This window comes from Arachis hypogaea, chromosome 1 (assembly GCF_003086295.3).
Source record: "Arachis hypogaea cultivar Tifrunner chromosome 1, arahy.Tifrunner.gnm2.J5K5, whole genome shotgun sequence".
NCBI classification, from domain to species: domain Eukaryota; kingdom Viridiplantae; phylum Streptophyta; class Magnoliopsida; order Fabales; family Fabaceae; genus Arachis; species Arachis hypogaea.
Window position 1 is genome coordinate 17,844,578 of NC_092036.1, and position 12,871 is coordinate 17,857,448.

At 36.3% G+C, this 12,871-nt stretch overlaps 1 protein-coding gene across 2 annotated transcripts; it reads right to left on the reverse strand.

Moving 5' to 3' along the window:
• Positions 1 to 1,696: 1,696 nt before the first annotated feature.
• Positions 1,697 to 7,975, reverse strand: LOC112799749 (calcium and calcium/calmodulin-dependent serine/threonine-protein kinase). Of its 2 annotated transcripts, none has more exons than XM_025841781.3 (8): positions 7,542 to 7,975; positions 6,118 to 6,888; positions 5,452 to 5,506; positions 4,968 to 5,078; positions 3,823 to 4,055; positions 3,168 to 3,375; positions 2,349 to 2,408; positions 1,697 to 2,259 (listed from the first exon to the last, which is right to left on the reverse strand). In XM_025841781.3, exons 2-8 carry the CDS (start codon positions 6,825 to 6,827, stop codon positions 2,083 to 2,085), a joined length of 1,554 nt encoding a protein of 517 aa, XP_025697566.1. In that variant the 5' UTR covers positions 6,828 to 6,888; positions 7,542 to 7,975; the 3' UTR covers positions 1,697 to 2,082. The 2 variants fall into 2 exon arrangements, with proteins under 2 accessions (XP_025697566.1, XP_025697573.1); XM_025841788.3 differs by having other exon boundaries at positions 6,118 to 6,893; positions 7,542 to 7,909.
• Positions 7,976 to 12,871: the final 4,896 nt, after the last annotated feature.

Below are 12,871 nucleotides of genomic sequence, written 5' to 3' on the forward strand. Positions count from 1 at the left end.
ATGTTGATGATATTTTGCTTGCATCTAGTGATTTTGGTCTATTAAGCGAGACTAAGCAATATCTCTCTAATAACTTTGAAATGAAAGATATCGGTGAGGCAAATTATGTGATTGGAATAGAAATAATCTGAGATAGATCACAAGGACTATTAGGATTGTCTCAGAAATCATATATTAATAAAGTATTAGAGAGATTCAGAATGGCACAATGCTCAGCATTACCCGTTCCAATTCAAAAAGGAGACAAGTTTAGTCTCATGCAATGTCCAAAGAATAATTTGGAACAGAAATAGATGGAAGGAATTCCATATGCATCTGTTGTTGGGAGTTTGATGTATGCTCAGACTTGCACATGGCCAGATATCAGCTTTGCAGTTGGTATGCTTGGTAGATACCAAAGTAATTCAGGATTGGATCATTGAAAAGCTGCAAAGAAAGTTCTAAGGTATCTGCAAGGGACAAAAGAACACACGCTTACTTATAAGAGATCTAATCACCTTGAGGTGATTGGATATTCAGATTCAGATTTTGCCGGTTGTGTAGATACAAGAAAATCCACTTTTGGTTATTTGTATCTCTTAGATGGAGGAGCAATATCATGGAAAGGTGCGAAACAGTCAGTAATTACTACTTCTACAATGAAAGCTGAATTTGTGGCATGCTTTGAGGCCATGGTTCAGGCTAAGTGGTTGCGAAACTTCTTTTCAGGGCTTGAAATTGTTAACAGTATTGCTAGGCCGCTGAAAATTTATTGTGATAACTCTGCAGCAGTTTTCCTTTCTAAAAACGACAAGTATTCCAAAGGTGCTAAGCATATGGAATTGAAATACTTTGTCGTTAAAGAAGAAGTTCAGAAACAGAGTGTCAATAGAGCACATTAGCACCAATATTATGGTTGCTGATCCTTTGACCAAAGGGTTACCGCCCAAAACATTTACTAGTCATGTTGAAAGGATGGGTATTATGAGTTTATAGGATCAAAGTATGTTTAATGAAGTTTGTGATGTATGAATATTGACATTTTGAGCTCAAATGAATTAATGTTTCTGTATTACCTAATTTTCAATTTGTTGTATACATAACAGAATTAAAATAATCAGGTATTGTCTTACAATGAAGACATTATTATTGGACTAATTATGTTATATACTTCCTAATTATGGCTCATGTTAAGAATGTGGCTAACTTTGTAGTACATAGAAGGGATTATGTCGATTAGGTGACGGACAACCGCTATGACTCATGCTAGTTTTACTCTTATCATGATAAATTAAGTTATGCAAGTAATTGCTTAAAAATGCGCATTATGATAAATATTTCTTAAACCATCAATAGGAATAATGACACATAAGCCAAGTGAGAGAATGTAAAAAATTATATTATTATATGATGTCTCATGTTTGTGATGTGTCTTATTTTATTGGTTTAATAAATATTTAATTAAAATGATAAAATAAAGGAAATTACATGAAAGAAAATTATAACAGTAAAATTATATTAAGTTTTACAGAATGGTCAATTCAGTCATCTGCTTAAACAAGGGTCGAAAGTTCGAATCACATCTTGCATATATAATAATTTATTGGTCAACGATAGACCTTAAATGAAACTTAGATTCGCAACGTATTAATCTTTGATCTCTCAAACTGGGAAATAGCATAGGGAAAAAAAAAGAGTCTACCCTGCAACTTCTCACTTCTCTCAAACCAAACTTTGCATCTCCATTACAGTATCTGTTACCTATATCACACATTGGATGTAATGACTGAAAAGTGTTGGCTTTTCTAGTTTAATTACAGTATTTATGATGAACATGTTAGCTTTCTGCCTTTCTGGTACTCAATAACATAATTAGAGAATGCAAAGGTTCCTAAATGTCACAGAAAAATCTAGACATTTCAAACAATTCAACACTGCATTCCCTCTCTTTTCTCCAAGGATATGTTTGGTTGGAGAATAAAAGCGAGAGTAAATCTTACCAAGTAAAAATACACATAGTGGACTCAAAAGAGACCATCAGTATGAACATAGGTAAAAGGAAAGCCCCAAACATTGTGATTGGTTGGATGGAAAATGGAAAAACTATAGTGGGCGAAGGGAAGAAAGGACTACATCTTGGAGGGAGCTATCTCTCTGCATAGCAGCTTTGAATTCCTCAAAGGTGACTTTTCCATCACTGTTGGCATCCATTCTGTCGAAAATCTCGTCCAATTTGCCAGGTTCCGTGATATCAACGGGAAGACAGTCATCCGGCAAAGCCTGTTTCAACGGATTGTTTATTTTTGTTTAAAGAATATGCCAAAGGAGAAGGCTTTAGAAATTAAGGAATTGGAAGAGAGGTTTATTACTCTAAGCATGGATGCTACTTCTTCCTTTGTGATACACCCGGATCGATCTGCATCATACATCTGGTGCTCCAAGAAAACCGAACAACCAAAATTAGCACATATTATATATGAAATTATAGGCGAGTTAAGAAACAAGAAAAAGAACAAACAAACCTTTTAAGGCTCTGAATTTGGAAAACATGATTTACATTAGTGTCTAAATCTATTTTCATTAATGTGCACCATCATGTTTTCATTATCATACCATGTTACATGACATGTTAACGTATCAGGTGGCTTCTTGTTAGGATTATGGGACTTAAAAGCCCAATTGGACCCAAATAGGAGATCAACTTGAGAGAGAGACCACTGCCACTGCTGCCGCCGCCGGGGAGGGGGTGAATTGGGAATGGAAACTAAAGAGTGTGAATTGTGAAGAACTCTATTAAACTTCCTTGTTTTAGGATATTCTCTTCTGCTCCCTTCTGAGTTGTGTGGAATTTAATTTTGCTATTCCCTAGATCCAACTTTGTAAAACAATCCTAACTTACGTTATATTTCTGAAATTCAACTTCAGGAATTGTAACACTTCTACGGAATTATAAAATAGGGAAAGTATGGGGAGCCAATGGAATATTTGTACAATGCGGACAATGGAAGTTTAGGAAGTATTAGAGATATAAAGTGTTACCTTTTCCCATCAGCGTAAGCCTCTGGGATGAGTGGTATCATGAGTAGTTCAAAAAATATGACTAGTAATACACACACGCACACCCACACCCACACGCGCGTGTGTGTGCAAACACACACACACACACACAAAACCCTTAAAACACTAACCTGGAAGCACAAACGGAGGGCATCATCTCCTTTGGAATTCTTGAGGCTGGAAAGCCCACATAAAATCTCTCGCATGTCAACCGTTCCATCACGGTTGTTGTCGAACAAGTCAAATATGCGTGGTGCTAGAGGAATTAGTGATGGCATATTTATTGCTTTCAGTACCTCCTCAAACTTAGAGAGCGTGGCATTGTCCCCATTTCCACATCTGTTAAGTGTTAAACACAGTCATATTAGAATTAGATGAGCTTTAATATAGTTGAATGTGTTGAGACATTGAAATGGTACAAGTTGTTTCATGTAATGTGGGACAATTTAAATGGGATTAAAATTAAATAAAAAAAAAACTGTTATTTTATCTCAATCCCTATTAAAGATAATCTTTAAGGGCATGAGGATTACCAAATACTTGAAAAATGATCACGGTTAGATTTTTAAGTAATTGAGAGACTTCTAATACCATACCTTTTTAAGTCCAGGACTAAACATCAGAAGACTAAAGTTTATAAATGTAGAATTTAATATTACATAAAAAATAAGTAGCCATAAACCTCAAAAACTAGTTAAATAGGTGAAGTTTATTGAGCACTAATAAATTTTCAACAATTAATGACTCTAGTAAATATTTTTTTCGGTGTATATTCTGATTACTTACATCTTCTTGAAGTGTATCCTAAGATTTTCAATTTCCTCTTCTGTAAGATCATAGGATCCTATCAAGGATTTCAGTTTCTTGGTTCTCAAGAACACTGTGGTGCTCCATACGCTTGCAATTGCAGCTGCCCGGAGCTTGCGACGAGCATTGAAGCTTTGCAACCTTGAGACAATCTCAGGGTCCATCTGATCATCTTTCGCTACATCACCTATGACCCATGGATGACTCAGGAGCTTATCCAAGACATAGAGAAATGAAGCTATGAGTTCTTATTATCTGATTATGTTAATATACTATCTGAAAACTTTAATCCGCTTGAAATATGATAAAATTATTGAAAATAATTTAGCACCGAATTTGAGACGTAATTAGGACCTATGAAGGCATCACAATGCTTTATTGTTGTCTTGTACAGCAGTGAGATATTGTGTATATTATGAAAACCTTAAAATATCAGTTGAGTTGTCTCCATGTGATTTCAAGATCATTAGTTCAAGTCATGTAATCAATTACCAATTCTTGCATTAGGTTAGATTGCCCTTTGTTTCTATGGAGTTTTTTGGCAAGCTTCTAATTTACTAGCAACTCAACAAGACCGTGCTTGTTGGGTTGCCCCTTTATTTAGAGAATAATATATTTTTTAAAAAAATCAAGTACATACTATTTAGTTGTGTGTTATTTACAATATATGAAATGAAATGTATTCTTTGAAAGAATAGATGGCTACTGTTTGTATAGGAACAAGAAGGAAAACAAAATTTTCTTTTTATATAGAAAACTTGACCCACGGAAAAAATAAAACAAAAATAAAAGGCAATAGAAGCTTGAAGAAATAGTTGTGCATTGAGTAATTTTCAAATTAAATGGACCAGAGGAGGAGGGAAAAAGAAGGGGGGGGGGGGGGGGTTCTTGTCTTGTGTTGGGTGATACCATAGTGTTTGTTTGTAAGGGTAGCTTTTAAGATAAAAAAAAGTTGTCTTGGTTCAAAGGTGAAAATCAGATTAAATTCTACCTAAACAAATTTTATGTATAATTTTACACCAATTCCCCAAGCAATATATCCTCATGCAGAAAGATATGGTTCCTTATATTGCAAATATGTCACAACCTTAGTTATTTATTAAGTTTGGTAGGGTATACAATACCTCCTGCGCACTAGGTCTCCTAATAGGATCAACTGTCAGAAGACTCGAAATCAATTGCTTTGCTGATTGAGAAATGCCCTTCCATGTCTTCTCATAGAAGCTAAAGTTCCCCTGTTTCAAGTTTTAATTTTGTTAAACTAACACAAAATAAAACAATGAGTTTATGATATTTGTATTAGCCATGTTACACACCCCCTTGTGACACGTGAAAATTTCGGTTCTATGGTTGAATAGGGGTAATAATTCTATCTATTAAATAGTGTTGGAAATTATTGGTCATTGGATTTGGCAAAATTTAAATGCTCAATTAGTTGAATTACTTATGTGGCAAAAGTGGTGATGCTAATACCATTGCACTAGAGTAACATCTCTAAGACATAGAGGATGTAGAGGGAAAATAGATGATATATTAGATGATATGTAACCAATTGATATCTTATACTTTCTTGAGTCATCAACATTAATCTGTGCAAATGTTACTTACATTCATTATCATTTGTTGTTTTTGGCGATTAGACTGAGCAATGAAAGGCGGATATCTGCAAAACATGTAAACAATCCCTTAATTGTTTGCCAAGAGTTTTAAACCCTAAACAAATTACTCCATTAGTTTTCTTGTATAAGTTAACTTTTTAGTACATTTTGAATCAATTTATTTAAATTCACTGACTCAATAATACTTCAAAATGTTAGAATTGACATATTAAATATAGAATAGAAGAAGTAACTCATGCCAAGGCACTTTGCAACTTTTTTTTTTTTTCATTTCTAGATCTAAAAGTGATTATTAAGTACGATCATCCATATGCATTAAGCACAAGGTATATCGGCATCACCGAAAAATAGAACATAATGCAACTGTGCGAGACATCAATTAAATTAACATACCCAAACAGAAAGATGTACAAAGTTACTTGGAAGAGTTAAAATAGTTCCCTTTAAGTAATAAATGCGAGTCAAGTTAGCACTTTATTTTATTAGTCCTTCATTAATCAAATGTGGGGCTAACTTGACTCACGATTATTTACAGAAAATATTTTGACTCATTAAAACCTATGAGACCAACATGATTCACATGTATACCAAAGTAAGCATTAACCGTTAACTGAACAAAGTGCAACTGTACCAAACATGAATTAGATTAACATACCCAGATAATAAGATGTACAAAATTACCCCTAGAGACCACATGTCACTCTTAGCTGTTATCTTTCCTTGAGAAAGTGCCTCCGGTGAAACATAATCAATGGAACCAAACAAACCAACAACTGGATCAGTAAACTCTTCAACAGAGCTCAAACCGAAATCCATGATCTTTAGAGGAGAATCCTTCCTCTTGTCCAAGAACAAGCAATTCTCAGGCTTCAAGTCTCTATGGACAATGTTTGCTTTATGAATAGCCTCTAAGCCCGCCGCAATCTGGCGAATAACTGTCGCAGCCTCAGTCTCTGAGTACCTATCCTGTGCCACAATGCGATCAAACAGCTCACCGCCAGAACACAGCTCCAAAACAAGATGAACACCATTCGAGTCCTCATAAACATCATAGAGGTCAACCACATTCGGATGTGGCGACACATTTTCGACTATCTTCCTCATCACAAGGATCTCATTGGTGAGAAGAGCATCTGATACTGAAACCTGTCTCCATGTGGGAAACCCCATGTTGCTCCTCTCTCTTGGTAAACAACCAGGGGTCGTAGTAGAGGCACTTACTCTTCTTAGTGTCTTTATGGCAACATGAGTTTTCTCATCACTGCTTGATTTTTTTATGCCTTTCCTAACAACAGAGAATCCACCTCTTCCTAGAATCTCTGACACCTCATATTCATCCAAGAGCTTTCGGGATTCATGTCCCATGGTAGTTGTTCGTGATGTATGTGTTGCACAAAACAAGGTCCGTCCTTCTTGAAATCGAAGTCTGTGCTAATTTTAAACATCATGAAAACAAAGAGCACCATCTCAGCAAATTGTAAACAAAAAAGGGTTGGAATCAAAAGATAGAAACCTTCTAAGCAAAGTTCCAGATCTAACTACAACAGATAAAAGTCCAAACAATAATCATGTCACTGAAACATTCACCACTAGAAAAAAGACCAAAATCCCCAGAAAGAAATAAGAGGCAAAGGCTCATAACAATAACCATATCTCATAACCAAGAAAGAAAATTAACAGCAGACAACTTACAATTTGGAAAAAAATGAGCAAAGCAGCAATGCTACATGGCCAAATAGTGGGAATGTATATAATCAAGGTTGGAGTAGACAGAGACAAATGTTAGACAAATATCCTACAATCCGTACGAAAGCACGAGTTGTATACGAAATATGGGGTAGTTTTATTGCTCAGATTGTCTTAACATCGACGCCTTGGCATAATTTTTTATTCTGGATGGCGCCTCATGGCGTTGCGCCAAACGGCAGAAATGGCGGATGGACTAAAAATACATGTATATACAAAAAAATTTGCGAATGTAATAGATTGTAAAATCTAGTCAATATAAGCATCTTTCTATTTATAAAAGCATGCAATTTCAGCAAATTCAGCATAACAGATTCTGGAAAAGGAAACCACCTGGAATGGAGGAGCAAAAGAGGAGGATCAACTGAATTCAACCTGCAGCGGTGTCGATGCTGCGCCTGCGACGGCGTCTTTGTTTCTTCCTCGAGCAGGATGAGTGTTGGCAGATGGAACGAGCGAGAGAGACAGATATCACGGAGACGCACACGTCATTGAGTGAGAGGAAGAGTGCGAAGAGAGCGTGAGCGTTAACTGAAGACAGCAGTACCGTTGTGTGAGACACAGGAAGGCAGACGGCGAGAGGCCAGAGAGAGTTGACTTAAGGTGGCCGGCAGAAGTGAGTGCGTGAGATGCGACAAACTTGAGCTTCCTGAACAAGGCAAGTTTTTTAATTGTTAACTTGGTTTTGGCGTAGTTACCATAATCGAACCGACAATCAAACCGAATTATTAATTCAACCACTGAATTATTGATTAAACCGACTAACTCAGTTACAATTAAATGAATATAAAAAATAATATATTTTCACTAATCACCAATTAATTCATATATTATCATTATAAAAAATAAAAATACTAGAATTCTCGATAGGTTTTTTTACAATTCTCAATAGATTCAAATTCAAAGGTTCATTTTTTTTTCATTTTTGCATAGATAAGGCAGATTCAATTCATTTATGAAGATTGTTTTCATTCCAAGAATTCCATTTCTCATTTCTGCATATTCAATTCATTCATAGAGTTCCATTTTTCAGTTTCACAACAATAGAAAAGGACTCGGAGCAAAAGGAAATATTTTTTCACTTTTATTATACAGACATGGTTCCTTCATTCTTATAGCCAAAATATATTCTTCCCTTCCAAGCTTTGTGACTCTTGTTCTACATCTTTACCAATGCCAATAAATTAATTATCAACTAATTGTTTTATTTTTCCCAATAGTTTTATGTGTTCTTGACGTGAAACGGGGAGATTCAAGGTAACAAAAGGTTCTAAAACATACGCCTAAATACAATATCTAACCTTAGCAAAATATAAGTTATGATCCACATCTAACAAATAGAAGATAAGACAACACCAAATCATAAAAAAATGTTCTAAAAACCAGTTTGAACTGGCCGGTCGAAACAAAAACCGTTATCAAGAACGATTTGGACAAAAGAGAAAATCGTCAACTTCAAAAACCGAATTTGAACTGTTGAACCGGTCAGAAATCGGTCGGTCGAATCAAACTGTGACCCGGTCGGTTTTTAAAATTTTGCCAAAATTGTGAAAAACGCGGCGTTTGGACTTGGTAGCTAAAAGGGAACCCTAGTCTTTGGCTTTCACCCAGACACCCACAGCACACTACTCCCAAGCCCCAGCCCTCCACGCTCACCAGTCACCTCTCGCTCTCAGTTCTGACGTCTCCAGTCTCCACTTTCCACCTCGAACTTCTGGTGAAACCTCCGTCCAGCCACCGCCGCCGTCGCATGGTTCGTGGAAGTCACTCACGGTCGCAAGTTTCTTTCAGCCAGCTTTCTGTTCGCTCAGCTACCCTTCCTTTCAGCCGTCAAAATCGCAGCCACCACCAGCGCCAGTTGCCATCGCGTGTGTCTTTCCACCGGTGCCAGCTCTGTTCGACCCTTCCAACCCAGCCACTGTCCCTGTCGCCGTCAGATCTGCATTCTTCCCTATCTTCCACTAACCCTAGGTATAAATCTAATTTGTTGTAATAATAATTGTTGAAGTATGATTAATTGTTGGTTCTAACTTATAAACCTTGCTGTCATTACTTGAAGTATGATTAATTGTTGGTTCTACATTCATCAGCACCATTCGCACACACCGGGTCAACACCCATTTGAAGAATTATTAAATGATTAATTGTTGAAGCTTATTGCTTTAAGCATGATTAATTGTTGAAGCTATTGCTTGAAGGCTGAAGCATGATTAATTGTTGAAAAACTATTTGCTTGAAGCATGATTAAATGATTAATTGTTGAAGCATGATTAATTATTTGGATGTTGTTTGTTGAGATATTGGGTAGTGGGTTGCTGTGATATTGTAATTGGATTGTATTGTTATTGCTCTATTGAGTCTGTTCTGAATCTGATTATTGATTTTTTGAATGTGAAATCAATCAAAGAAATTGATTTTGTGTTGTCGAAATTATTGCTAAAAATGGATTTGTTACTCTGCTGCTGTTGTTTTTTTAATTTATGAGTATGCTGTTTTTGAATTTTTGTTGATAGATTTATTGATTTCAGAGTTTAAACCTTAAGGGTGATTATTTGTTGCTATGTTTTAATTTTAAACCAAATTGATGCTTTCAAAAAATTAAGAAACAGCAGATGTCCCATGTTATTGATTTAAAGCAAGGAAATCATGAAGATGATGCTGTTGTTGGAGGTCTTGGAAGTGATGATGATGATGGTATTGTATTTCTCTGATATAAAAGACAGTGGTTCAAGCCACTTTCTTTCTAGTATTTTTCACTTCATTCTTTAACTGCAAAATTTGGTTTTTGATGCTTTTTAATGCTGAATTTGATTGATTCTGTGGAAATTTAGACACCTTTTTGTTTATGATTCATGGAATTGAGAATTGGATTGTTTGATACTGCTTTATATATATACTTGTTTCATGTCTTGGTGCTGAGTCTCATAAATATTCTCAATTACTTAAAGCTATGGTTTTCTTATTGAATGATATTTTATTTTTCCAAAAGAAATCATAGAAGATTAAGGTTGTGGGTTTTTTAATTGAGTGATGAGTGTAAAGCTGAAGATGATGATGACAAAAGTGATTGGAAACATATATTTTAAGAGTGTTTTAAAAAGATTTTTGAGTTTGTAAATTGATAAGATCATATAGTTTTAGTGTGCTTATTTATCTTTTATTTATTATTTTATTATAAATAGTTTTTTCGGTTCAACCACGGTCAAACTGGTTGAATCTATAAACCAATGAACCAGTAGCTAGAGTGGTTGAATGGTCGGTTTGATTTTCAGAACCTTAAAAAACCAACACCTAAAGCAAGACACCAAACCTCCACATGGCATTCCTACGGCAGATGCATCAGTAAGCTAAGGTAGAAACTGAGCACCTGGACTCAACACTAAGAACACCATAATTTGAAGATTTTTGCATTTTCAAAATTTAATATAAGAGGTCTAATCTCATGCAACAAATTCAACATCAAATTCTTTTGCCTCCAATATGTGATCCCTTCACATCATTAATACATCGCATCACTTCCAAGAGGCTGATAGCCTCTTCAAAAATGAATTGGAAGACAATTTAATTGTAAACCAATTATTAAATAGTTAGAAAAAAATAGAGTAAACATCCAACCCGGTCCTTGTCCATTTCAAATTAGGACAAGACGATCCCTCACCAGAAAAGTAACCCACACTGGTCCCTGTCTATGCATAAAATAACTCATCGCGCCCCCTCCCGTGTATACCCCGTCCATAGTTGGCAGAAAAGTCTGATGTGGCACTTACCGACCCTGATCTGGTAGTTAGTCCAGAGTTAAGTGCCAACCTGGATTAGGGTAAATGGACAGGGGTCGATTTGTCCCCCTATCACATTCAAAAACAACGCCGTTGCTAGATTAAGAAGGAGCAAACGTCATTTCCACCCTGATAACCCCCAAGCCCTAACTCATATTTACAAAATAACCAAAACTCCTCAACCTTCTTCGCGCGATAGTACAAAGCATGGTGAAAGTAGCAAGTGTTGGTGCTAACAAGGGTGCTGACAAGGCCACCAGGAAGGACTCGGAGGACTCCTCTAACTCCGCACTTGACGGAGTCACTGACGTCGTGCAGTGGAGGTAGCTTGTGTCGACATTCAGGTTAATAACGAATTTGGGCATGTAAAACATTATTGAAATCCAATCTCTGTTCCTAAATTGCATGTTGGTGTTGCAGTGTTGAGTAGGTTGAAATGGGTTACCTGGTTTATTTTTAAAAATATTGTGGACGTGAATGGATTTTGAATTTTTTTAGTTAATTTGTTAAATTTTTAATGTTAATTGTCAGTAGTTTAGATGATTGGCACATTGAGATAAACTGTCATGACTTGGATTTTGATTAGTAAAAATAATTTCCAGATGGATGAGTTTGAAGTAGTTCCTATTTTCCATCATGGAGGAAATTTTAAGAGGAATGCAGAGGGTAAATTAGAATATGTTGATGGAAACATCACGAAGTAGACAACTTTAGACATTGATTTGGTGAACTTCTTTGATTTTGAAACGTTACTGAAGGAGTTAGGTTACACAGAGTATAAGATGATGTTTTAGTTTGATAGCATGGCACCTGACTTGGAATCTGGCTTACATGTTATGAGGGGTGATACTAAGATAAATGACATGAGGAATAACAAGCTTAAAAACAAGGGGACAAATGAGATTTATATCTACTTTGATCACCCGGTTAGTGTGCCAAAAGTTGTGAATGAGGAGATGCAATCTGAGGAGGTTATTATGAGTGACTCATCTTCCTCAGGTGATGGGTATGAAACAACTGAGGACAAGCCATATAAGCTACCTCCTCTAGAATATGAAGAGACTCATAGCAGTGACGATAGTGAGGTACAGAAAAGGAATGAGAGATTGAAGAAAAAGAAGAAAAAATGGTGTCACCAAGGAAGAGAGCTAGTCAGGGTCCAGCTGGGGAGGTAAAAACTGGTCCAGTTAGTGAGGTGAAGGATGGACCAGATGGTGAGGTGAAGTCTGACCTAAATAGGGAATTAAGCAAGGGTGGCCCAAAAAATAGGGATAAGCCTGGACCAAGTAAAGGTGGTCCATGTTATTCTCCAAAGACAGCCAAGAAACGGGCTTCCAAGAGGTATTCAGGTAGGAGGAAGAAACATATTCTAAGGGATGGAAAAACTAGGACAGAAGGTGCAGTAGTTTATGGGCCTGAAGCAGGTGGTGGTGTGGAGGCTAGAGATGGACTGGATGGGAATACAATGGCATCAAATTCTAATATTGTTGGGGAAGAGCTAGACTTAGATTATGACAAGCCTTATGAATATGAGAGTGAAGCATTTAACAGCTCAGTGTTTGATGATGATGAAAACAGGACTGCATTTGATGCTTTCAATGAGGAGACAGAATATGAGGAAGTTGAATTTAAGGTGGGGCAAACATTCATCACAATGAAAAGTTTTAAGAATGCACTAAAGGACTACTTTGTGTATGAAGGGAAGGATGTGATGTATCTAAAGAATGAAAAAAGAAGAGGGTGAAGGCTACTTGTGTAGGAGAGAACTGTCCTTGGTTGATTCTGACCTCTTGGAACAGTGCTGGGGGATGTTATCAGGTGAAGACACTAGTTAATGAGCACAACTGTGCTAGAAATTTTGGCAGTAATCTAGCTAACAGAGAATAG